We start from the raw sequence: 26,618 nt of genomic DNA on the forward strand, positions 1-26,618 counted from the left end.
AGACGTAAGAATAATCTGTCTGTAGAATTAGAAGCTCAATCCAAACAAGCTGGTAAACATTCCCTGAGGGCACCCCTGGCTGTGTGTCTGTGTTGAATGTAAGAGTGTGTCATGGCACTCAGCTAGCCTACCTCCCTACCTGCTAACCTGGAGGGAAAAAAACTGCCGGGCAATTGTCCCCGACTGGGTGTGACCATAAAGCATGTGAAACAAAGGGAGAGTGCCTGCCTGCTTTGTCTGCCTGCCTGCTTGCTGCCTGGCTCTTCAACTGTAGAGGGATAGAGGGCTTCTCTCAGGCTTTGTAGTTTCCCACAGTAAACACAGGAGTAGCAGCAACCAGGTGAGACCGGCTCTTACCTGCTCTCTCTTCTGCAGCAGCAACAGAGGGAAGGTACAGTTATGTTTCTATATGACCTTGGACCTAGTGTAATGATTTTTGTGTTCACTTTTTCCGTCTGATAGGTAAGGACAAATTGGGATTTCTTGATTGTATACCTGTTCCAGTTAACTTAGAGTACTTTAAGATAACGTTCATTTGGTTGTGATGTGAGTTGTTCGAGGGTGAAGTGAGCAGCTCCAGGTATGTGCCTGGTCATACATGACTGAGCTGAGCTGAATGAAGACTCTGTTCTGCTAGTAGGTCGATGTACAGAAGTTCCACGAGCTGGGCGCTTCAGCTATCCGCAAACAACTCTGTTTTCCGACCAATTTTATTGTTCTGTAACTGGCTTAGGTTCCTAGTTATAAGCATCTCTGGCACTTCTGCCGTCCAGCCGTTATGAAGTCATGAGCCTTTAAAATGAGTAATTACATCTATGTCTTCTAGAGCCAATTCTCTAGTTTTAAATGTTTCTCTATAAAACTCTCACCAAGAACCTGATTAGACTCGAATGATGAAATACTCTACCAGCTTTCCCCACCAATGTTGACAATATATATTTTATGTATTCCTATCAATTTGAATGTATTAATAATTTTTTATGAAGATTTAGCTTTAATCCTTAACCCATATAACTGCCAACTGGGTACTTAATGTTTGTGTGATCCAGGCATGTTTGTGGGAATGGTAAGACCCTGAAAAAGAAAAGTGCTTGTGTTACTTGAAATGGATAGACAGATATTTTAGAAAGGAGAGACAAAAGTCTATGGATTTTAAACAGTGCATTGTGATGTGCATCTTTCTGCATCATACAACATTACACAGTGTGAGGTGGGTTTGTTATCTGGACCTCAAGATGATCGTTATGGTCAGGTGGTGTGTTCCTGTGGACAGTTAAATACGCCAAGTCACATGTTAATTACTCAGGGACCTAGAGGTGATGACATCTGTAGTGATGTCATAATTGTACCAGTACAACAGGGGCCAGACTGCCCCCCTCCTTCCTCCCAAACACACACACGTGGGGCGCCAGTCAACAACAAAACCTACATGCGTCCAAGTGATCCTCCTATTTATGACATGACGAGGTGTTGTGCTGTGTCTAAAGGCATGTGTGGTGCACAAGTCATTTCTCCGCTCTGCGGTTACATGGCTTTCTTAGTATTCCAGATGCGTCCAACTTGCAGCACATTCAATGACACGTCACGTGAACTACCGGAGCGAGTCTGGACCATCCGCAAAAGAGTACAGAGTGTTCTCTGGGTTTATGAGGTCATAGTGGGATTGACTGCCCCCATCATACAGTGGTAGAGTCTCTTACTATAAGGGAGTCCAAGGTTGAGTTAGTCTCTGACTAAAGATAACCCCTACTTGCTCCACTAATAACTGTCCCCACAACACTCTGAATCTTCCTTTGTTTCTTGGGGGCACCAAACAGAGGGCAGGAGCTCTTGGGAGTGTGGAGTTTCAGGGGCTCCTATTGTCATCGTGTTTAGGTTCTTGGGAGGTGGAATCTGACCTCTGGAGGGCCCCCATGGAGGTCTGTTGACTGTTGCTACGTCAGTGTTTCACCTTCCAACACTCACAAACCAGTCAACAAGATTGCTGCTGCTGTGGCACATGGAGGGGTTCTGTGATGTAACCTGTGATAAACTCGCAATAACTTGCATTATTGAAAAACTGTTCTGTTTATTAAAGCTTTTTTTTCCTGTCCCAGGATGTTTTGCTAAGATGCAGGTTTTATTGATTGTCTGCCAGTGAGGTTTTCCCTGGTGGCGTTGTGTGTGCGTAGGAGGCGAGAGATCTTGTGAAAGGGGCGAGAAATGCTGCGTCAATATTTGTTGTGGAAATAAAGAGTGGGTCACCCTATGCGTTTTTGTATATGACCAATCGCAATGAAGATAAGACAGAACAGTCATATTGCCCAATGGTGAGGCCTTAATAACTTTTGTTCAGTAGTTTGGAAAGTTTTATGATCCAGCGAGAATGTTTCTTGAGCAGCTTGCTCCTCCTCACATGTGACACAGGGACCCTGCAGTGCCATGATTGACACTCTGTATCAGTGGTTCTGGTGGGACCGGATCTGGTTGCCGGTCAACCTGACATGGGCCGACCTTGAGGACAGAGAGGGGCGTGTCTATGCCAGAGCCTCACACCTGTACGTCACAGTGCCCTACGCCATAGTCTTCCTACTAATTAGATACCTGTTTGAAAGGTAAGGTGAGCTTCTTATACACACACACTGCACTTTGGAAAGTTTAGCTCATAACACACACAGCCATGCTATTTGTCAGACAGAAAGGTGACTTTAAAATTCCCATTCAGTGGCCAGCATCACTTGGCAGGATCATGGTGCCACATGCTTCAGGAAGGGTTGTTTCATAGTTCACTGATTCCCAAAGTTTACTGCGAAGCACCTTCCTTAAAGTGGTCTTGTGACCTATCCAGTAAAACATTTTCCACTGAGGAAATATTACTTTGCCCAGGCCAGAGAGACGAGGCATTTTAATGTTCGGTATAAATGTACCAGGTGACATGTCCTTTGTCTACGTGGCCATTGTTTGTGTTTGTAGGCTGTTGGAGGGAAGCAGGTCTCCAGTTACAATTTCACCTGCTTGGTTGCGCCGGGCGGGGATGTGTATCTTTATTAACCAGTTCTCACTGGTACAGTATGTTCTTACTTCCAGGTTGATAGCAACACCGCTAGCAGCCTCAGTGGGGATCAGAGAGAAAGTCAGGCTGAGAGTGGAAAACCCCATCCTGGAGCTCTGCTACATCTCTCACTCCAGAAACCCTACACAGGTACCCCCTTAACCCAAACTCCTAATCCTGGACAGACCCTAGCCCCAACCCTAACTTCACACCCTGGAGAGGTAAACCCTAACCCTGGTTTACGGTTTCCTCGCCCCCTGTGTTTTGAAAGTATGTGTGTACCAGCTCATCCATCTGCCTGAGCGTGGCATGTGTGAGTGGAGGTCACACCATCGAAAACCATTTTGAAGGTTTTAGATGGGATCACTGATGCTTAAAGGTCGTTCAGATGACACACTCACACACAAGTGCAGGGAGTGGAGACCTTGAGAAACACACACGCATGCAGGAAGTGTCTACCGAACAGATTGGGTCTCTACATTTTCCCATCCACACTGTCCTTCCTCCAAGGAAGAGAGCGATCTGTTCTGTTCTATGTTTTTGCATTGGGGTTCTTTGTTCCATGTGAGCACGGGGGGAAAACATGGGAGAACAACTCCACACAGAAAGGCCCGGAAGACAGCTCACCAAATCTCTGTTAAGAGATCATCTGTTTCCCTGCCTACAATTGTTGCTCTGAGAAAGTTAGAAAATGGATCATAATTTGTGCTTCTGAGGACATAAAAAAGTACAGTAATAAGTAGCTAGATGTGTTTGTGTGTTTGTGTTGCTCATTGTGTTGAGGGTATTTCTCCTAGGCAGACATTGATGGGCTGTCTAAGAAAAGTGGCTGGTCAGTCAGGCAGGTGGAACGCTGGTTCAGAAGGAGACGCAACCAGGACCGACCTGGAGTGCTCAAGAAGTTCAGAGAAGCCAGGTGAGTTTTTGTATCATGATCAAATGTGTGTGTTTGTTAGTTTGTGTTAGACAGAGAATATCATGACTTCATTCAATAGTGCCCCCTGCCTAGGGATGGGTATCGAGAACCGGTTCTTGTTTAGAACCGGTTCCCAGTGAATCGATTCCTTGGAATCGTTAGTAAAATTCCTTAACGATTCTGTTAACGATTCTCTGTGCCGTTAAACAATTAAAATGCTAAGTTTAATAATAGATTAAAAATCGATATGCTCAGTTTAATAATGGGACACGCGAACGTCTGTCGGAATAAACTATAAAAGTTCGCGCATAGACATACTGCAGCAAACATGGCAACTAGGAAGTATCTAAAGTTTGGTTGTATTTCACACGACAAAATGACAACAACGCCACTTGTAACGCGTGTAAAAAGTCTATTTCGTCGAAGGGAGGAAATAATACAAATATGAAGAAGCATTTGAACACACAGCATAGAATGAACTACTGGAACGTCATGTGTTCGATGCATGCAGCAGCGCAGCTAACGTTCGCGCTTCATCTCTAACTATCTAAGGTAGAGCTAAACTGCTCAAAAGTGATCACAACCACTTGTTGCCTGAAAACGCCTAAACAACATACCCAAAGTACATTGAAAGCTGTTGTTGAACCATTTGGAGTACATGCATGTAAATGGTCTCTTTTGAAAGGTGACACTGAAGTTATTTCCCCTGTTGTTAGGACCCCTGTAAGTCCTACTGGTGTTGAGTAATATAAGCTTGAACACAAGGAAACTGAAAGTTTCTATCTCTGACTAGATTTTGTTTTGAAAACAGAGGCCTGAAGAGGCCTAGAGGTGGTAGGTATTAGCTCATTTCAGAGCCAGTCAAAGCCAGTTTGAGAAATTTGTTTCGAACGAGTGTGTGTGTGTGGGGGGGGGGGTGCAGGACGCACAGAGCTATGGCTGTAGAGGGTAACATCGATAAGAGAATCGATAAGGAATCGAATTGATAAGCAGGAATTGATAAGGAGTCGGAATCGTTAAAATCTTATCAATATGCATCCCTACCCCTGCCTGTTTTTGCAGTTGGAGGTTGGTCTTTTATCTGTTTGCATTCATCGGAGGAATAGCAGCCCTTCATGATGTGAGTACACTGTTTCTTTTTCCCCAGTCAGATTGGTTTGGTACTGTTTGTGAGTTTAAACAGTTCGAAGCGTTTCTCCACATGCAAATACAGGACATACATTCACTGTCTCTTAAAGTCTGAGCCAGGCCGGATTTGTCAGAACAGAACATTACTCATAGTCCTCCCTCTTAGGAGCCAGCAGGAAAGAGTAGGGGAGGGCAGGAGAGGATAAAGGAATTTAAGCTAAACCAAATATGAGCAATTGTAGGTGGAATTAATCTGTGATGACTTGCTCTGAACATGCTGGTTGTTTTATGCTTTTGTGTGTTATGTCTCTCCAGAAAGAGTGGTTTTATGATACACGTAAAGTATGGACTGGTTTTCCACAGCAGGTGTGTATGGATTTTAATGTTTTCTCCAACACCTACCACACTGCATTTGCCCTCGTCACGTGTCATCAATAAAATATAAACACATAACTTTTAACGGTCTTCACTAACATTTTCACGCAATATCCACATTTACAACATTGCATAAGACTGCCGATAATTGTCATCTCAGGTCCAGTACAGGTCCTTATTTAGAAGTAAGTCTGTTTTTGTTTGTTTTATGAGGGGAAGAATGCATGTGTTGAGCTGATCCATGTTGATACTTGCTTGGTGCCAGGTCCTAATCAAAGAATGATGTCAGTCTCACTGGAACACTGCTGGTATGATTAGCCTACAGTATGTTCAGCCTCAGGACCAAGCAGGCTGGGGTTTTGAGTCAAATACAGGAGAGAGAGAGACAAACACACATGCACAGACATACAGCAGTCAGCCCCTCCAGTGAGCAGCTCTCTGACTAAGGAAAGAGCCTGGGGATACTTGTCATTGTGTTGAATCTTTTTTGTGTGCTGAATGACTGAGATTATCTCATGAAAATGTGTGGGTCTTGTTACCTCTCCTTTCGCTATTTATTTCATTCTTGCTTTTCTCTCTCTCTCTCTCTCTCTCTCTCTCTCTCTCTCTCTCTCTCTCTCTCTCTCTCTCTCTCTCTCTCTCTCTCTCTCTCTCTCTCTCTCTCTCTCTCTCTCTCTCTCTCTCTCTCTCTCCACCCTCCCCTCTCCCTCTTTTCAGTCCATGTTGGAGTCTCAGTACTGGTATTACATCCTGGAGCTGAGCTTCTATGGGTCTCTCATCTTCAGCGTCACCGTGGATGTGAAAAGGAAGGTGAGTGTCAGGTGACAGATCCCCTCCCTGGAGCCCGGGGGCCTGAGCCTCTTTAGTTCACACAGTCACCAGGTGCAAACACACCAGCTTCATGGTCTCCTCTCATTTTCCAACACTGGACGTTGACTGAGTTGATCAACTTTGGCATATTTTAAAAGGCTGCTGTTCTGATACAAAATAATGCCACCCTTGCTTAAAAAAACAACTGTTTCTTTTTAGGACTTCAAGGAACAAATCATTCACCATGTCGCCACCTTGGTCCTACTCTCCTTCTCCTGGTGTGCCAATTACATCCGCATAGGAACCCTGGTCATGCTCGTCCACGACGCTTCTGATATCCTGCTGGAGGTAGGCATGTGGCCAGGTACAGACCTTCCACTCACAGGCATGTGGCCAGGTACAGACCTTCCACTCAGAGGCATGTGGCCAGGTACAGACCTTCCACTCAGAGGCATGTGGCCAGGTACAGACCTTCCACTCAGAGGAAAGGAAGTCCACAGGCAGCTCTGTAGTACTGACATGTAAACAATGAGTGAAAAGCCAGAAGTGATTTGAGAGACTCACTTCACACAGCATTTGACGATGCGGTTCAAATACAATCCAGATGTAACCTAATAAGAGCAGCTTGATAGTGAGACTGCTGACTGTGCAGTTGGATAATGGGCGACTAACTAGTGTATGTTTTGATTTGATTTGTGTTTGTGTATTACAGTCTGCCAAGTTGTTTAACTACGCTAAATGGGAAAGAACCTGCAACACTCTCTTTGTTGTGTTTACGGTTGTGTTCATGGTTACACGACTCGTCATCTTCCCATTCTGGTAAGCCAACTGACAGCGTGTGTGTGCGCATGTGCGAGCGTGTGTGTGAAGTGCGTGATGTGTGTTTACCTGTTTGTTATTTTGTTATATAGATCTCTAGAAGTCAGAGTTATGAATACCAAATCAATGCATCATGAGATTGTGATATTAATCTCAATATTTGCTGAGAAATGTTTGCCCAGCCTCTCCTTAGAGGAACAAATACGACGGATATCATTCTCCGAACACAAGCATTAGACCTTGGCCTTTTTCCGGTTATTGTTTTCTGCAGAGAAAGCCTACACACATCTCTGGCACTGTTCTGGCAGCTTTATCAATTTGACAATCCATTAAACCAAACCTGCTAAAATAGATGATCAAAACAACATATCTTTTTAATTAGCGTAGGTAGAGCATCAAGTCCCATGACTTGGTTATCAAACACAATGGATATTGAATAATAGAACAATACATAATTTTCCCACACAACAAGCTCAGTTGGGGATGGCAATTTTGTGCGCGTGGGTATGTAGTTTTTTTATCTGTTTTGTGATGTAGTCTTTGTGCATCGTGATCTAGTTTCGTGTTTGGGGCCGTGCCCTGGTTCTAATGTGTGGTGTCTCTGTTGCAGGCTAATCCACTGCACTTGGGTGTACCCTCTGGAACATTATGCTGCGTTCTTCGCCTACTATTTCTTCAATGCGATGCTGGTGATCCTCCTCTTCCTCCACATCTTCTGGGCCTACCTCATCTTACGCATGGTCAAGAAGTTCCTCTTTGGCAACGTAAGTGTTGCCCATCACCGCTGCTAGCCGTGACGTGGTTAGTTCCCTCCAGAGGAGTGAAGCCATGAGCTCTGCGGGTCCGAGTGTCTTAGTGAATAAGGCAGGGCAGAGAACAAGCACAGTAGTGGGTTTTCTCGTGCTTTTATCATCTTCTGATACCCGTTTATTTCCATGGAGGATCGGAACTCCTGAGTACCACATGGTTTATGAGAATCCATTCACAGGTGCCTCTTTCATGTTCATCTGTCTCTGATCTTCAAACAGATAGTGTAGACTCCAGGAACAGTGCACCATGGAACACAGGTCCTGTTTCCCAGCAACCCTATGGCCTCAGAGAACTCTGCTGCCTCCACACTGCTCTTCCTGCTGCCTCCACACTGCTCTTCCTGCTGCCTCCACACTGCTCTTCCTGCTGCCTCCACACTGCTCTTCCTGCTGCCTCCGCACTGCTCTTCCTGCTGCCTCCACACTGCTCCTCCTGCTGCCTCCACACTGCTCTTCCTGCTGCCTCCACACTGCTCTTCCTGCTGCCTCCACACTGCTCTTCCTGCTGCCGGCAGTGTGACCTCGTGCCAAGCCCCTGTACCCAATGTGCCATTGTCTGGCCTCTCCCGTAGTAGTGTTGTGTTGCTGCGTTCGTGTGCTGGTGTTGGCCCGGTACCCCAGCCCTGTCAGAAACAGACTGCCAGGGACGGATGGGGACCAGACATAATCACTGTGCCGAACAAGCACACAGCCAGCAGCAGTTGCTACGGAGACTTAATTATTAGTGATTTAGCAGTTGTTGTAGCTACCAGAATAGTGTTTCAGAGCAGAACATTGTGTTTTCAGAGCTGTGTGATTTAGGAGAGGGTAATCCTCCTGAGAGCTTCCCACTCCAGCTGATCCTAGGATAGTGACAATGTGGGCTGGGGTTGCATTGCTAGAAACACTATCGTTAGGTTCAGGTTTCACCTGGGCTTTGGGGTGAATGGCAAGTTGTTTTGCAAGTTTATGTGGGATGGAGCAAGACACCCTAGAGGTAGACTGGAGTAGATGTGGCCGAACACTTTTACAGTTTCATTGTCTTTTGGGATTTCTTCTGTGCTGAATTGCTTGTTTGATTGGACACAAATTCAAAGGTTTCTGTGAATAATTCAAACATTATAATAAATACAACTAAATATGTGTTAGGCTGGTTTTAATTCTCAACTTATTCTTCTTTCAAAGTTAACCGGAGATGTAAGAAGTGAAAACGAGGAGGAGGATGAAGATGGGAGCATTTCTACAGAGGAAGAGGAGAGACACCACAGAACAGGCAACGGTGTGGGTAGGGCCACCAAGGAGGGAACCAATGGATGCTCTGGACGCCTATCCATGTCTGAAAACATCTGTCAGTCAAAGACTGTGTACTGACCAGAAACTCATTCTTACTGGTTGAGTCCTGCACACAAAAAATGGTGGGAAGGGGAAGGGAGGGGTGATGATGTGAGTAATCGAACAATGTTGATCCTGTCCCATCTAGACAAAATAAAAAAAGTATTTCTCCAGTACATGGAGTGTGACCTAGTCCAACAAAAATGGCCGTGTCCATCAGAGCGTCCGTACGCAGAGCAGTGCAGACGTAGAGGTTGACCTTACTGCGTTCTTTTCAACTCCAAACGATGACATGGCTCCTATGTTTGAGGAGAGCAGTGTTGTTGATGGCACAGCTTCCCATGTAGGCCCCTTCAGAAAGATAAACACCCCGAGAGTGAAACTGGCCAACAAAACACACAGCCCCGTGTTTGGTATCGTCATCATATTTAATTGGTTCCGTATTGTTTCAGAAACACAGAGTGAGCACATCATATTAGTCTGCCTGGGCCCCTGTGTCTTGGCCCCTCTTCGGTCAGGACCTGCTGGGGTTTATGGGCTGCGTTCGCTTGCGGCAAGTTTTATCTCAACCTGTGCTGGAGTTGTTTATGGTTACAGAGAGATGAATGGGGCCTGATATCACTAGTGACTCTTCCAGATAAGGTGGTCGTATCTCTCTGCTTGTCCTCTCTGACCACAGTAAAGCCCTGCTGAACTTAGCCACTTATAGCCCGTACTATTAGGTCTTGCTTCTCAACTATGTTGGCTAGCACCAGGCTGAAACTACAATGTACTATGCTGCGCCATTTTATACCTTCTCATACATACTGTACAGTGCACACCTATACCATTTCATTGTACACTACAGCATATGGTACATTCTGAACAAATTGTGTTTTTTGACCCAAGGCCATAATTGAGGTCTGATGTATATTTATTTTGTATTGAAGTATTTCATGGATTCACAAGAGAGTGTGAAGCAGACTTATGAAGAAACATTTCTGCAGCATTTAGAAAAATCTATTTTTGAATGAAGCATGACAGAATGATTCCGAGGTCCCAAATATTGATTCTAATGTTCTCAAATATTGTTTTGTTTTATGTAGGATATTGTATATGCCAATGATGGATCAAACATCCATTTTGTAAGTCTGGGTTGTTTTATAATTTTCAAAAAGAAAAGGTAAGACTGACTGTGGAGATTCCACTACTACTGTCTGTAAATTTCATATGCCAATAAAATGATTTTCTTGGCTGACAGTTTGACCTCCAGTTTACTGCGGTTTCATTTTACACGATTCATACTGCATATCACTGTGACGATCACCTAGAACTTAGCTTGGTTCCCATCCTGTCATACCCCAACAGGCCTCTGGGGGGAGTAAATCACCAGTCCTCAACTCAAACTGAGCAGGATCAGACGTGTTTTGCAGCCTCTGCACATGCATGCCATCTGAATTTCAAGAACAGTCATCTTCTGACTGTATAGGTCTAATGGAGATCTGTCAGGGTGGGTTAACTCTTCATAGTCTGTCTCCGTAAAGGAATTACCTTGAGATCAATTCTATAGGAACAGTTTGCAAGGCTGACTTCAGATCAGAGTCAGATAACTTCTGTCTCCATCCTAGTGGCTCTTCTCTTTATCTGCAGAGGACGTAAAGATTGGCTCCTCTAATCATGAGATAGACCAATCAAAGCCCTCAAACCTGAATTCATCCTTTGAACATACACAGAATCACATTCACACTCACACACGTAGATGTCTGTATACAGACATCTCTGTCAGAGATCTGTACACACAGCCAGGTATAGCCTATTCAGCAGTCATTCAAGGACTAAGCTAGGCTATGTTTCTGTGCTGTGCTAGTATGGACGGTCTGTTCATGCTGTACATGGCTTTATTGATTCATAGTATAATCCTCAAAGTTTCAGATTCAAAAGTTATGGAACGCTTTATTTCCACGTATATACTTTCTATGCAGCAGTACTACTTTGTTCAAAGGTCACAGTGGATGTTTGCCTTGTAAATACATGTACCAACAATGAACTTACACATCATATATATCAAGCACACATCACACATATCACACACGGGTGCACACACACAAACAAACTATTCAATTGCTTTTCTTGAGCCTGTTTTCTGCTGCCGTGAACATAAGTCTGCAAAAGTGCCAACACTGAGCTTGTGTCAGGTCACTGCTGTTAGGTGAAGCCACTTCTATTGGCTGATCGTATTTGTTTTTGATTGATGCTCCAGCACGTGGCCCTCAGCCGACCCAGCGGGGCTGTTGAACAGAGACTGCAGTATTTATGTTCTGGTGTGGCCGCTCTGGGCTGGACCGGCTCATTGTAAATTAGTCCATCCATATTGGGTAGCTGCGTCTGTGGCTGATACAGTGGCTGCCTGGTCCTTTAGATGCAGAGGATAAGTGATGGTCTGCTCTGCTCACCGGCCATGACCATCATCTATAACACCACCCCGCAGGAGAAGAATACCCCTGCTATGCACTCTACGATCTGGGGCTTTGGCCGTGGAAATGCACCCGCATTTGGAAAATTCTTCACAACTTATCTAACCGCGGCACATTGCTCCAGGCCAAACCCTTTGGTTTGGAATCTATATGCTAATTGTAACCCATGTCTTTCCATTTGCAATTAGGAGTTGATGAGAACTTTTAACAGACCATTAGCTTTAAGCTCAAGCTATGTGATCATGTACACTGTTAGGCCTACAGTATTCTAAGTATTTTTCCTTGGTTAACTCAGTTTATTTATACTTCAGTGTATCAATTGAAGTATTACACACTATAACCCTAAACAGTCCGGTCCACCAGTGTAATAAAACGTATAGCTAATAATACATAGCGGTCCTCGGCACAGAAGCTGGATCTCTTGCACGAATCAAGTAGCATAGACCCTGTATGCAACAAACATGTTTATTATTTTGCAAAAATGTTTATTAACAATTAGCCTACTGATAAACATTTCAGCACCCAACTAGCACCGCTGATGACCCGCAGTACTTTTCTCAGTGTCCCTCTTTACTGAAACCACGTGTAGGGTTTCAGCCCCCAACAGCAAAAGAAGGCTTTGACGACCAATCACGTATGAGATATTTATTGATCCAAAACTGCCTCACCCAATCCAGTGTCTGCATGGGCAGATGGAAAGAACAGTAGGCGTGTCTACAGCTTCAAACTCTCTTTGCTTGAAGTCCAGATACTTAAGTTGACTAACTTTAGAGAACTTCACAGCAGTCCGGGTAGGCTTTGCACGCGCTTACAGTCTTCACAGATAGCCAGATAGTCTTGATCATGCACGATAGCCATGCTGCCCAGCTTCTCTTGTTCCTGTCTCTGCTCTGCATCGGACTGACTGCGATCTCTGGTGAGTACTACCCGACTTTGTAACACAAGCGTTATGACGCTTTGCATTTTGTGATTGTGTAGCGGGGTTTACTTCACAACCACTCATTTAATAACTTTATATTGTAGTCACTTTTTACTTCGTCCTCTTTATTGAGTTTTTTTTTGGCTGCATTTAGTAAATTAGTTGTGAATGGCGTCTGAATCTGATAAATTCAGTAATGAGTTTCACACAACTCCTCTTAAATGTTTACTCCACTAAGACTTCATTCAGGATAATGACTAACAGCCAGATGATCTGTGGTGATGTAGCGCAATCCTTTCATTAAGGCCACAAAGGATGTCGGTAGGCTTCTGGTTGGTTTCACATTAATTGAAAGGGGCACACTTTTAATGAACTGTGGGAATAAATACACTCAACCGTAACACATTTAACCCCCTCCCCCCATTCCACGCAGCTCACTCTGGGTTGGAGACAGAGGTGGTAATCCCCGTAGCTCTATTTGGAGAGGACTCTCACCTGTTGAGCGACTCGTCTTGGCGCAGCCCGCGTCGCCGAGGCCAGCGGTCTGCCTCTGCTGACCCCGCCGGACCCCAAAGCGGAAGGGACGACTTATTCCTCTCCCTGCCTGCTTTTGGAAGAGACCTGTACCTACACCTAAGGAGGGATGACTCCTTCCTGTCAGATAACTTTGTTGTAGAACAGAGGCACAGTGGAAAGAACACTAAACTGTCGCACCTTTCCAAGGAAAAACTATGCTTTTACTCCGGGCGGATTGTCAATCATACCGACTCTTTTGCATCACTCAACACCTGCGGTGGTCTGGTAAATTCATTTTTTCCTTCACTAAGTCTCACCCCTTCACCTTGCTTTTGGGGAATGGTTGAGGAGAAAATATTAATGGTGGCATTGTCCTTGGTTCCTACTGCTCAGATGCCCTCCTGCAGACCAGTCAACACCATCCAGTGTAGAAAACATACAAAATGAGCATAATTAAGTCCCCATTGGCATCATTGTTTGTGAACTCTGCAGCTCTCTTATTAGTGGTATGTGTGGGTCTGAATGTGGCTCCAATCAGTAGCCTGCAGTACAGCCTGCACTGTGTTCGCCTCGACTGAGCTGAGAGGGCCAGTCAGCTGGAGATGAGGTCAGCTGGTTTTAGATACCCTGAAGGAGTGCCTGCCCTGCAGCCAGCAAGCCTGGTGGAGTGAGTACTGGTGTTATTGTGACAAGCAGGCCAAATCTACTGATACTAGAGGCTGGAGTGCGCCATTCACCCCGCCGGCCCCCCTTCACACACGCGCACACACACACACACACACGTATGCTGTGGGGCTGATTAGATGATGGGATGCCTAAACATCCCCTAACACTGTTTGTGTGTGGGGGGTCTGTCTCTGTGCCAGAGTCATCTCTCAGAGCTGGAAGGAATCTCTGTCCATTCTCTCTGACACCACGTAATCCGTCACTTCCTCACACACTGCTGAAACACACACACACACATATTAGTATTTAACTTTTGAATGCCTGCAAACATCACACCATATGCTTCCCTATCTTGTGAATCAAAGGTAAAAAAAAGCAGAAATCTCATGATCTGTTCCTGGGATGTATTTCATTCTGAGCTTAGTAATGCTGACATTTTGTCGGCCAAGGCCTGCATAGTAACTGGAAAATGAGGTCACGATTGTTTTAAATGTTATATTCATTTGTGTGAGCTAACTAGGTCAAGCTCGGTGACACCTTTAGCATCAGACACAGACATGTGGAAACAGTGCTAGTCCCTCAGGCATTGCTAGAGATGGACACTGTTCTGCTGGCCTGCATGGCTGACAACACCAAGCAGTACCAGGATAGTATGCACCAGCAAGCCTCTTCTTTAAAGGCTCAGCTTCACTCTGTGGGTCAGATGTAAGTCAATACAACGTGTGTGTGTGTGTGCGTGTGTAAGTGTGTGTAGACCCTCATGTCATACAGTGGCACCTCAAGATAGTTTTATTTGTGTTGTTAAATCATTGAGTTGTTTTTGGCTTGAGTTCAGTTCAAACAAAAGCCCCCGACTAGGGAACGTTTATGTGTGTGTGTGTGTGCGTGTGTGTGTCTGTGTGTGGAGGAAAAGCAAAAGAGCAGTCTGATCCTAACTTTACCTTTCTTCTTTGTCAACCTGACAGTGCCAGCCAGGTCAGGAGTGCACACTGGGTAGTGTAGGAACCTGCTGAAAGTGTCATCTGACACACATGGACAGGAGAACTAAGGAGTGACCATGGGGTTGCCCTTTCTGTAACATGAGATGACCTTTCACCCTGTCTAGAGGGGCTCTGTTCTACAAGGCTGAGCCACTGACAGGTCCTCACACCCCAGGGTTGGTAACACAGATAAAGTATCAGTGGAGATGTAGAAAGCAGGTTCTCCTTGCCACACACTGGCTGTGTAGCTGCATTCCTGAGGGTGTCTGAGCTGGGAGCTGGAGGTCTGTGGATAGGCTGTAACAGACCCAGTTGCTGTTCCATCTAACCCAACATACCGTACGCTCTTCACTTCACCATACTCACAGTGGACTCTCTGTGGAGGATGTGGACATTGTGTTGTTCTATATGTGGTGAGGTGAACAGCACCCCCCCCCTCTGTCTGTCTGTCTCCACTCTATCTCTCTGCTTATGAGCACTATCCATCCCTGTCCATCTAGTGTCTCTCTCTGTCTGTCTGTTTGTCTTTCTCTCTTTCTTACCTTCTCACTATCAGAATAATTACTTCTTGTTAGTGTTAAATCATCATCTCGTTATAATGGAATAAAAATGTGTAATCTCCAATACAGATGGTGGTTCCCATGGCAACTATTGCAGGAACATGTAATTACCACTTATGGGTTTTGGGATACCGGTACCTTTAAGAAAGGGTGGATGTCTTGTTAATGCCATGTCAGCTTACTTTACTGGCTTGTCAGATGAACCTTTACAACACTGCCGTGAATCCTGACCACATTCTCCTGCAGCTCTCCCTTCTCATCGTCCATGATTCATGCATGTAGTGTGTCTGTCTGTACGTGTCAAGGGAAGAAAGAGGACTCTTTATAGCCCCTCTCTCTCTCTCTCTCTCTCTCTCTCTCTCTCTCTCTCTCTCTCTCTCTCTCTCTCGCTCTCTCACTCTCTCCCTCCTCTCTCTCCCTCCTCTCTCTGTAGCCCGGGTGTGTGTGTGCTGAGGTGAATTGGAGAGGTGTTCCATCTCTTCTTGGGTATGACTGTAGTTTGTAGAGGCAGGGGGGAGGGGCTTATACAGACTCTGGACCAGAGACCAGGACGGGATATTTAGTAGATTTACTTTAATCTTAGCTGTTTTGTGTGTTGATATAATGTTTTTCTTTCCTCCTTCTGTGTGTGTGTGTTTTCAGACTGGACTTGTCCACACTGGAGAAGAAAGTCTCTTCATCCAGCCTGTCAGCGTGAGTGGAGCAGCAGATTCCTTCTCTGGTTTGGAACACAAACTGGTCCGGCACCGACGCAGCACCCTGACCGCTACCTCGGACTCTGCCTTCGCCTCGGACTCTGACTTTCCCGCTGCTGCCTCTGCTGCCTCTGGTCCGTCAGACCACCAGGCAGAGTACTGTGAGACCATCCAAGGTAAGTCAGAAGTTTACAGAAGTCCTCTGAGCAACCAGGCCTGTGCCATGTGGAGCTGAAGCACCCAGAGCCCCTCTGTCCTCTCTGAGATGGAACCGGCAGTGTACACTCAATAAATTCTTGGATCGAGACTAACAGTTCTGCATGTCTCCTTTGATGTGTCTTCAGTTTGCTCCGTGCTGGAAGAGAGATCCTGAGGTAGGCAGCTGTTAGCGCATTTAATGAGCCTCTCCAGTCTGTTAGCCCCTGTTGGAACCTGCAAAACCTACTGCTAACTCTATCAGACAGTCAGGGAGAACCTCGTCCACCACTCCTACATTCATAATGTGCATACTTTCCAACCGTTGGGTGTCTCTTTGCCAAGAATATGGATTTTTTGAGGGAGAGGAATTCACATTTTTCATGGTAGCCCAGACCCTCTACAGTATCTTTCAACGGAAGCCTGTGTGTTTGGCCCTGAGAGTGTTTACCTTATTTAGAATGAGACATTCAGTAGAGTTCATCTGTAGTGTTCGACTTATAGTTTTAAGGAATGTCGGTTGTTCAGAGTAGTATGAAAGTTGTCCCTTTATTTCAGATCTGCTGTAAGTCCCTGATCCTCCCCGGTTGGCTGAGGATAGGATGAGGGATAGGTATAGGAAGCACATGTTAAATATGTGCTCGAACAGAAACTTCTACCTGGAGATAAGTCCAATAAACAAACACACAAACACACACTTTTCCTGTCCCCTCAAACATTTCTTCATCAGTTTTGATATACTAAGGCTGCCGTCTCACTGTGGAGATTGACCCTAGGATCTGTGCGTCGTCTCAAGCGATCATGCTGGTTTGGAGACAATTAAAAACCTCCAAGAAGTTTTCCTACAATGTTTCCCCTGTGCACGCTCATTAACCAGAACGGCCTGACCTTGAAAACGTGCACCCCCAAAGTTACATAACTCCTCCCAAGACCACCAGGACTTTAGACAACCTGTATAAATAAATTCTTTCCATATGTTCATATCTGGGACGCAAGCAGTAATTGAAACCTCCTCGTCCTAAAAAAAAGTGTTTTTTCAAAAAAAAGAGTAAGAAACGCTTAGCTGGTAGTAATAACCTATTTGTTTTAGAACAGTCTTGTATTTGTCTGGGTATTACTATGTCTACCTGTATGTGTGTGTTTTAACAACCCAATCCTTGTCCGTACTAAATTGTGTATGTGTGTGTGTTGGGGGAGGGGGGTCTGTGTGTTGCCCACCGTCTCGTCATGTGACTAGTGTTAGTCAGAGAGTGTGTTAGTGGGAGAGTGTGTTAGTGTCAGAGTGTGTTAGTGGGAGAGTGTGTTAGTGTCAGAGTTTGTTAGTGAGAGAGTGTGTTAGGGAGGGCTTACAGCTCCAGTACTGGACAGTCAAAAAGCTCCAGGTGCTTTAGCCATTCAGTGTATTTGTGTGTGTGTACGCTTGAGTGTGTGCTCCAACACCTGGTATCTTGGGGTGAGAGGGATGGAGCGAGGTGCCAGATTTGGAAATTCTTTCCTCTGCAATCACGTCTGCCTGCATGTGCCTGGGTCTGGGGTGTAGATGGGTCTGCCAGCTCCACTCCACCCCCCCCCCCCCCTTCCCTCCCCTCCTCCCTTCTCTTCTCTCCTCTCTTCTTCTCCTCAGTTGAGGGGAGCACTGGTCGTTTCCCCTCAAACCACATGGTCCCTGGAGGCAGATACAGACTGAGACAGACCTTATATCCATTAAACTCAGCTCCACCTCCAGGAGACACACACACCCAGACTCTCTCAAGTGTTCTTTGTACATCAGCGCAGTCTGAAAGAAACTGTGTCATATTGCATAAGAGCCTGGCGGAGGGGGAAGCAGGCGGTCTAGAGGTGACTGAGGGCAACATTTGTTTGTTTTACTTGCTCTCGCTGCTTTTTTCCCCCTCAATAAAATTATTTCGAAAGAAGTAAGAAGCATGCATGTAGTATGTAAACGTTAACATACTGTAAGTGGACTGAGTGCTGGTTAAGAGTTTGAAAGGTGCTGAGCTGTTAGGAAGCTGGCTGGTGTTAGGAGTTGTACAGGCATCAGGAGGTGAGGTTTCTGACGACGTATCAGACATCAGAAGAGTCAACTCGTTATCTTACCCTGGAGCTTTAAACCTGGATCCACTCCCTGGTGTCCTGGGAGGAGGTCTGGCCGGCACACAGGATGTTCCCCAGAGGGCAGGAGGGACAAGAAACCAGCTCGAACCGGCTGCATTGTGGAGGGATGGAGAGGTGGGGAGAGGTAGGGAGAGATGGAGAGGGATGAGGAGGGATGGTTAGGGGTAATGAAGGGCGTGATGGGGTGGGGAAGGGTGAGGGGTGATGGAGGTGACCTACGCCCATCCCTTCATCCTAACAGAGTAAGGATTCTCTGGTTAATGTGCGTGTTGACAGAGAAGTCACACTCGGCGTGAGAGATAGCAGGCTGGGCTGTGGGTTTGTGGTCTGTGCTGAGAGAGAATCAGAAGAATGCTAGAACGTTCTGTCCCCCCAACACCCTCCACCTCTTCCCTGCTCGGTCCCTTAACAGACAGCGGCTATTCAGGCTGGGCTTTCAGCATTTCTGTGATTCTCAGGAATTTCAAAGATTGAGCCCAGAAAGCTCTCTCACAGGCTGGTGTATGTATGTGTATGTAAGGGTGGGGTCTGGTCTGGTCTAGCATCGTCTAGTCTAGCCTGATGGACTCTTGTCTAGTCTAAACTAGCCTGATCTTGATGGATGTGGTCTCTTGTCTGGCCCGGCATGGTCTATAGTCCGGTCTGGCCTGATCTGGTCTGTGACTACCAGACTATATAGATGTATGTTTCTCTTGAACAGATGTATGGTTTGTGGTGAGCAACAGATAATCAGTCGTTCAGCCTCCACTCTCGCTGCTCCTGACCAGTGAACTGGGAGACGTCTTTATTGTGATTACCGTGGTGGCCTCCTGCCTCCCTGTAATGAAATTCCTGCTTTATGAATGGGAATGTGAGATGGTCACCTCGTCAGCAGGACCGAGCCTAAGGAGGTTAAACTAACACTAGGCGCTGATTCCCGCCCTCCCTTCTTCTGTCCCTCTTTCCCTCTCTCCCTTGCTCCCTCTTTCCTCCTTTCCGCCTTCCCTCCTCCTCTCACTCCATCCATCCATCCATCCATCCCCTCCCTCACTCCATTCCTTCCTTCCTCCCGCTTTCACTCTTGTCTTTCTCTCAAATGTCTTCTCTCACTCCCTCCCTCCTTCTCTCCCTCCTTCTCTCCCTCCCTCCTTCTCTTACTCCTTCTCTCCCTCCCTCCCTTCTTCTCTCACTCCTTCCCTCCTTCTCTCCCTCTTTCTCCCCCTCTCTCACACCCTAACAAACTGTAGCTGAAGAGCACGGATGATGGTGCTTTCTAGTCTAAAACAGGAAGGGGCAGCTGATCTCAGGTCTGTCTCTCTCCTGCTGTCCTCAGTCCAGATGTAGTGTCCTCTCTCTCCCCTGACTGACGAGGGAGAGAGCTTCTGAAGCCTGCTAATTAAGCCCAACATGGCTGCCTCCTTTCCCTCCCCCTTCCTCTTTAATATGATGAGCTGGGAGGTGCGAGGAGGAGAGTCTAGAGCCCCCCGCCCCGCCACTCTTCAACATCAGAGGCCTGATAACGAGCGTGTTAGTTAGTCCATTTGGTATTCCCTTTGGAGCGAAGTTCTGATCTGTGCCAAGTTAGAGGATGACATAATGGAAGAAAGCGTGATTGGACGCTCATTAGAAACCTTGCTGATTCAATCGCGCTTTCTCTATTTGCCGTCGAGTCAGCGTGGAGAACCGCCAGTCATTATCAAGATGGAGGGCCCGACCGCTGGTGGGGTTCTTTCGGCAGCTAAGAGACCAGAGAAAAAGCACAGTATATTGCTATCGGTAGTTGATATAAACTGTTTGGCTGTGTTCTCTGTGTGTGGCTGTGTTCTCTGTGTGTGGCTGTGTTCTCTGTGTGGGGCTGTGTTCTCTGTGTGGGGCTGTGTTCTCTGTGTGTGGCTGTGTTCTCTGTGTGGGGCTGTGTTCTCTGTGTGGGGCTGTGTTCTCTGTGTGTGGCTGTGTTCTCTGTGTGTGGCTGTGTTCTCTGTGTGTAGCTGTGTTCTCTGTGTGTGGCTGTGTTCTCTGTGTGTGGCTGTGTTCTCTGTGTGGGGCTGTGTTCTCTGTGTGGGGCTGTGTTCTCTGTGTGTGGCTGTGTTCTCTGTGTGTGGCTGTGTTCTCTGTGTGTAGCTGTGTTCTCTGTGTGTGGCTGTGTTCTCTGTGTGTGGCTGTGTTCTCTGTGTGTGGCTGTGTTCTCTGTGTGTGGCTGTGTTCTCTGTGTGTGGCTGTGTTCTCTGTGTGTGGCTGTGTTCTCTGTGTGTGGCTGTGTTCTCTGTGTGTAGCTGTGTTCTCTGTGTGTGGCTGTGTTCTCTGTGTGTGGCTGTGTTCTCTGTGTGTGGCTGTGTTCTCTGTGTGTAGCCCTGTTCCCAGAACTGCTGAGTTTGCACAGTCATTGTTCCTCTGGGATGCAGGAGTATAGTCTCCAAGCTCAAAGCAGGGTGTTTTTGTCTCAACATGACTCTGAACCTTTGTTCCTTTGAGAACAAAGACAGAAACTTGTGTTATTTCCTTCAGATGACTGATGGTTTGCCACCACAAACAGCCGGCTAATCCAGCCGCTATCTTCAGGCTGAATTGGAAAATAATAAAAAATCTCTCACTCTGGGTGGGACGTTTGTCACTTCAGTGACGAGTCTCTGATTGTTTCTGGAAGTTTTCCCATCAGGCTGGCTGCTGTGTGGGACGTGAGTCTGGCTGTTACTGCAGGTCTGGATCTTCACACTCCATTCAACACATTAGCACAGTGTGTTATTACAGTGTTGATATTCAGACATGTGGTGTTTGTTAGGCATCCCAGCTCTCCAGGCTCTGCGTCTCCACCTCATGTTTACAAGAACCTCGCTTCCTGAGGACTCCCTGACTCTGGCCCCTCCTACCTTGTGATAGAGATAAAGAGAGAGACTATCCACGACAACATGTGGATTCTTCTGTCTGTTAGTGCTGAGTCTGGATTCGGGGGAGTTCACATGTAGAAGCCACTCTGTTGTCCAGTTCTGTCGCAGGCCAATCTGTTGCTTCTCTGAGAACATCCATTTGTCCCGTTGGTACGCTCTGACTGCCCAGCCACACAGACACCAGCTGGGTCTGACAGAACAGAGCCTCCACAATATAGCGTGGCTTCCGCGGTAGTGGGCTCCAAGAGCTGGTCTACTAACCAGGACCAGATTTATGGAGGGGCCCTGGTTTGACTGAAGTCGTGGGATTGAATGTTCTCCTGAAAGCTAGACTCTCAAAGGGTTGACATGCACTCAATAAACATGGTTGATAGGGCTTTTACCCTGCACCAATTGAATAAATTGAATGGATTATCTAAATGAGAGGTAACTATGGCAACAGCTGGGACCGACTAAATATGGTTTGGTTGATTGAGGAATAGAAATCTCCCAAATGTATTTGTTATTGCTACAGTTGGCTCCGAGCAATATGTATTTTTCTGTTATGTTCATTAGTTATAGTTAAGGCTACTCAGAATTTCAAGAGGATGTGGCCAATATACTTTAGCCAGAAATGTGTTTTCTTTTTGAAACCAAATATGACAGAGTATATACCTTAATAAACAATTTTGGTTCTTTAGTTGTTTCTGTTGGCTCTGGTTTGGCATCATTTGCTACACTCCTTTGTTATGTAATCCATGCTTTTCTTTCAAATGGAAGACATTTGGAGAGAAAGGAATAAGAGAAGAAAGAGAGACAGGAAGAGAGAGAGTGAGAACGAGAGAGAGAAAAAAGAGAGCAGAGTGAAGCAAGGCCTGGATTCCCCTTCCATGCTGTGTGTGTGATGTAACATACATTTAGAGCCAAGCTCAGAGAGACAGAGAGAGAGAGACAAGGAGAGAGAGATGGGAGAGAGAGACACGGAGAGAGAGATGGAGAGAGTACTGTAAACACATCCTCAGCAGCTGCTGTTCTCCTCCTCAGTGTCGAGGAGACTGATTGTTCCTTAATGAGACCTGGCTACGCACACCGCAGGCTAAATTGTCCCAAATCAGATTTTTTTGCTCATGTGACTCAGATCCATTTTTTTCAGAACATTCTGAACAGCACAAAACACATGGAATCTGATCTTTTCAATTCTGATTTGGGCCATTTTCACATGTGGTCGTACATCAGATTCAGGCCAGAGTTTTTGCTATGTGACCTCAGACTAAACAGTAAAATCAACTTTTGTGAGCAGCCAAACAAAAAAATCGTACCCGAGCAATAAATCCCAATTTGGCACCAAGGCTTGCAGTGTGAATGTATGTGACCTGACTGACCATCACTGTAGATCTCTGTACCTGTCTGGTAATGAATCCGTTGGTGCCCTCTGTCTGCCTGGAAGCTCCACTCTCTCTGAATGCACTAAACTGCAACTGTGTGTGTGTGTGTGTGTCTAGGCAAGAAGAAGGAGAGGAAGCCCAGAGGAGGAGAGGAAGGTCGTGGGAGGAGGAATGCTATCCGCCTGGCGGGTGTGTTCACGGTGGAGACGGTGGTGGTGGCCGACTCTGACATGGTCAAGTACCACGGAGCCGAGGCGGCTCAGAGGTTCCTCCTCACCGTCATGAACATGGTGAGGCTGCACGCGCTCGCACACACACACACGCTCACACACACGCACGCAGATGCACACAGACGCTGGAGCTGAAATGGTGACAGGGGACAATCTATATCTATGAATGAGATGTGTAGATCCATATGGACGTGTGTGTGGGTAGGTGAAGGCTGCAGGCCGCTCTGCCACGGGGTAGCGTGGCCAGTTTGGCTGGCCAGCCTCCTAATCCACTTTGTCTTTCCTCAGTCACAGACACAGCTTGGGTGTAATCTCCTTTGAAGTCAGTTTGGAAGATGCCCTTGTGAGCTGACTGGGTTGGCAGTCATCCACTGTGTGTATGTGTGCGTGTGTAAATGCGCGGGTGTGTTTGCGTTTGTGTTTTGCTGACGTGTGTTTTGTTCGTGTGTGTGTATGTGTGTGTCGGTGCGTGTGATTTCTTTCCTGCACTGCTGTAGGCCTCACTGCTGTTGTCTTAACTGCATTACCAAGGCATTACCAGGTTTAGTGAGACAGAGGAAGAAGACTGGAGGGTCAGGGTTGGGAAAGAAGTTCTGTAAAACTAGCAAGAGCATGTGCATCAAAGGCTTCATGTCGAACTAGTACACAAACACGGAACAACAAAATGAGCGGAATCTTCTAGAATCTCCTGAGAGATATCATTTGTTTCTGTATCTCTGTTCCTAAAGCAGGCAGATTACCAGACCGCCTATAGTACGGGAGGTTTTATCTGTTACTGCAAAGCTCTGCTCGGCCCGTGTCATTACCTGCCAATCCTAGGCATGACTGTATCTCCCCCCTTCTGCAGGTCTACAACATGTTCCACCACAGGAGTCTGGGAGTCAAGATCAACATCCGCCTCACCAAGCTGGTCCTGCTGCAAACCCGCCCTGTAAGTCTGGCCTCTAACCTCTGACCTCTCATTATCCCTCTGACCTTCAGCCTGTCGTAAAGTCTGCAGGTGCTTGCTCCACCCAGCACATTATTCTGCTGCTTAAGGTTTGGGGGGTGTGTGCTGGCTGGTGTTTGTGTGGGCGTGCCCTAGTGGGAGTGCTCCCACAAGCTTTACTGTCAATATATTTTCAGCCACTGCTTTCTTACGGGGCTCTGGAGAACCAGACTAAATTGCTGTGAAGTGTTTGTGTGTGTGTGTGCATGTACAGTATGTAAGTGTGCGAATGTTTGTGTGAAGTGTGTGTCTCTCTCAGTAGATCAACTCTGATAACAGTAATAGCATGTCTGGTCCAGTCTCTCTCAATAGCCTGGCCTGTCTCTCTCTGTAATGCCCCAATAACAAATAGTTTTAGTCCAGCTCAGTCCTCTCACAGCCTTCTACTCTGGGGGTCAGGTTGGGGGAAGTGTGTGTGTGTGGGGGGGTCTAGTCTATTTTTCAGAGGGCATGAGTGTATCTCAACAGTCTAGTGTAGTTTCCTCTCTTGACTCTCGTTACTCCACAGTACAGGCATGTCTGTTAACCTCTTAGTCACGATATGAGATGGAACAAGAAAACAACGATTCACAATCTGTGTTTGTGTGTGTGTGCAGGAGAAGCTGAAGGTGGGTCACCATGGTGAGAGGGCTCTGGAGAGCTTCTGCCACTGGCAGTACCAGGAGTATGGAGGGGCCCGTTACCTGGGCAACAACCACGTCCCCGGGGGCAGAGACGACCCCCCCCCGGTGGACACAGCAGTACTGGTGACTAGGTGAGAACCCCTGCCTCTCTCCACCCCCTCCTCCTCCTCTACCAACCTCCTCGTGTGACAGCTTGTACCCTCTCAGACAGATCCGAGGGGTATGATATAGGTTTGTCTCTATGGCTTAACCATGAAGGCCTGTAATCTCATCTCCATTCAGCAGTTTGTCAGCAAGGCAGATTTGTAACCCCCCCACCCCGCCTCTCCCACCACACACACACACACACACACACACACACATACACACTCCTGCACTCCCAGCTAGCTTGTTCCCTGGCGCTACATGACACATTCCTAATGTTGGATTACAGGTATTATTACCTGCTGTAATTTCTGTGTGTGCGGATGGTGGAGGGTGAAGGAATCCTTTTGTTGACACTAGTACTCCCGTAGCTTGTCAGATCCTTCCCTGTCTCCCCAAGCCCTAAGTAGGGGGGAGAGGAGGAGGAGGAGAGGAGAGGGGGAGGCGAGTGGAGGAGTGGAGGGGGAAGAGATGAGGTGGATAGTCAGTACAGTGGGGGCTTTTGTTCCTGAGGTGCAAGTAGTGAACCTGATCCCCCCCCCTCCGCCCCCCCTCCCTTGAAAAAGGAACACGCAGCGTTCAGGATCAGCATCAGTCAGGATGACACCACACAGACGGGGACAAATTAAAGCCTGTCACGGAGAACTCGTGCGTGTGTGTGTTTGTGTGTGTGTGTGTGTGTGTGTGTGTGTGGGGGGGGGGGGGGGGGGGGGTAACAGCAAGGTTTTAAGACTTGATTCTAAGATACTTTGTCTTAGTGAGAGAATCAAATGACCTATTGTTAAATCTTTTTGTCTGTTTAAATGGAAACAACTGTTGTTTATTACAGACAAATACTCTAACTACATCCCCACTGCTAGCTCTGTTAAACAGCCCTTTGCAATTTCGCTGTCTGGCCAGCGTCCCAGGTTAGCGTTTATACAGGACTGGAGCAGAGCTCTGGCTGGGGAAACGCTGAGCTCACAGTACCTCAGCGTGGCTGTGAGGTCGTACGGTACAAGGAACCGAAGAACCGTGGAACGTGTCTTTGTCTGTGCTCTGGGTTGTGGGACTTTAGCTCTGAGACAGGTGACAGGTCCTGTGCCGGTGACGTGCAGATCTCATGTCATTGTTAATGTCACGTCTGTCCCACATGTCTGAACACAGACGCAGGTCCTGATAAGGAATACGAGGATGAAGGGTGACAGTTCTCTCTGCCTCCTCCCTCTCCTCCACTCTCTCCCTCTCTGTTTCTCTCTCTCTCTCTACCTATCTCTCCATCTCTCTATCTCCCCTCCATCCTGGCTCCTGGCCTGTCTGCTTGTTAAGATCAGCTGCTGTTGGTCTTCCAGCAGCAGCCAGCTGGACGTCAGATCTACTTACCTCCCCGACACACACACACTCCCTCGCTGCAGGGCTGTGGTGGGGGGCTACCATGCAACAGTGATGGATGTGCAACTGCTGTTGTCCCCTGTGGCAGGCAGACATGCAGGCAGACAGACAGGCAGACAGATAAACAAACAGACGGGCGTACAGAAAAACAGATAGGCAGACAGACAGACAGATATTCAAACAGGCAGACAGACAGACAGACAGACAGACAGACAGACAGGGCTCCTCAGGTGTTCTGGGTTTTTGGGAGGGGGGGTCTGGGGGGAGACCTAGGCCCTCCTCTCTGGTGGTCTTTTTGAACCCCAACACCCTCCGACCCCCCACCCTCACCCCTGGTCTTGCTACACACAGTATCTGTTACAGGCTAGCATACAGGTACATATCAGTGTCTACTACAGTGTTGAATGAGCATGTTTGTGTCAGGGTTATCTATACCCTCTGTGTGTCGGTTTCTCTTCCTAGACACCCCAGAGCTCTGGTATTCTGTACATGCAGGACATGATAGGCTGAAACACAGCTGCACACCCAACACACACACCCAACACACACACCCAACACACACACACACAGGTTGTGTGCTGGGCTGGTACACAGATGTTGACAAGCAGCTGTTCTCACCTAGCCTCATGCTGCTGCACAATGCTGGGAAGCACTCCTCTCATGACCTCCTCCAGACTGGCCCCATACAGTATATGCATACACACACATACACACACCTACACACATACACGCATAT

The 26,618-nt window shown here is 46.9% G+C and overlaps 2 protein-coding genes across 2 annotated transcripts in view; both read left to right on the forward strand.

Moving 5' to 3' along the window:
* Window positions 1-222: 222 nt before the first annotated feature.
* cers3a (ceramide synthase 3a) lies at window positions 223-9,266 on the forward strand. The gene is made up of 11 exons (XM_067248992.1): window positions 223-340; window positions 2,407-2,594; window positions 3,067-3,181; window positions 3,829-3,947; window positions 5,010-5,067; window positions 5,391-5,441; window positions 6,168-6,260; window positions 6,480-6,608; window positions 6,973-7,079; window positions 7,690-7,843; window positions 9,053-9,266. Exons 2-11 carry the CDS (start codon window positions 2,422-2,424, stop codon window positions 9,236-9,238), a joined length of 1,185 nt encoding a protein of 394 aa, XP_067105093.1. The 5' UTR covers window positions 223-340; window positions 2,407-2,421; the 3' UTR covers window positions 9,239-9,266.
* A 3,229-nt stretch (window positions 9,267-12,495) lies between these two features.
* The window catches only part of adamts17 (ADAM metallopeptidase with thrombospondin type 1 motif, 17), a 45,098-nt gene continuing 30,975 nt past the window's right edge, over window positions 12,496-26,618 (forward strand). Inside the window, exons 1-6 of the mRNA XM_067249240.1 lie at window positions 12,496-12,568; window positions 13,005-13,372; window positions 15,936-16,164; window positions 22,644-22,816; window positions 23,604-23,687; window positions 24,341-24,498. Coding sequence (XP_067105341.1) covers window positions 12,496-12,568; window positions 13,005-13,372; window positions 15,936-16,164; window positions 22,644-22,816; window positions 23,604-23,687; window positions 24,341-24,498 — 1,085 coding nt within the window. The remainder of the gene's footprint in view (window positions 12,569-13,004; window positions 13,373-15,935; window positions 16,165-22,643; window positions 22,817-23,603; window positions 23,688-24,340; window positions 24,499-26,618) is intronic.

The sequence above is a fragment of the Osmerus mordax genome, chromosome 13 (genome assembly GCF_038355195.1).
Source record: "Osmerus mordax isolate fOsmMor3 chromosome 13, fOsmMor3.pri, whole genome shotgun sequence".
Taxonomy (NCBI): domain Eukaryota; kingdom Metazoa; phylum Chordata; class Actinopteri; order Osmeriformes; family Osmeridae; genus Osmerus; species Osmerus mordax.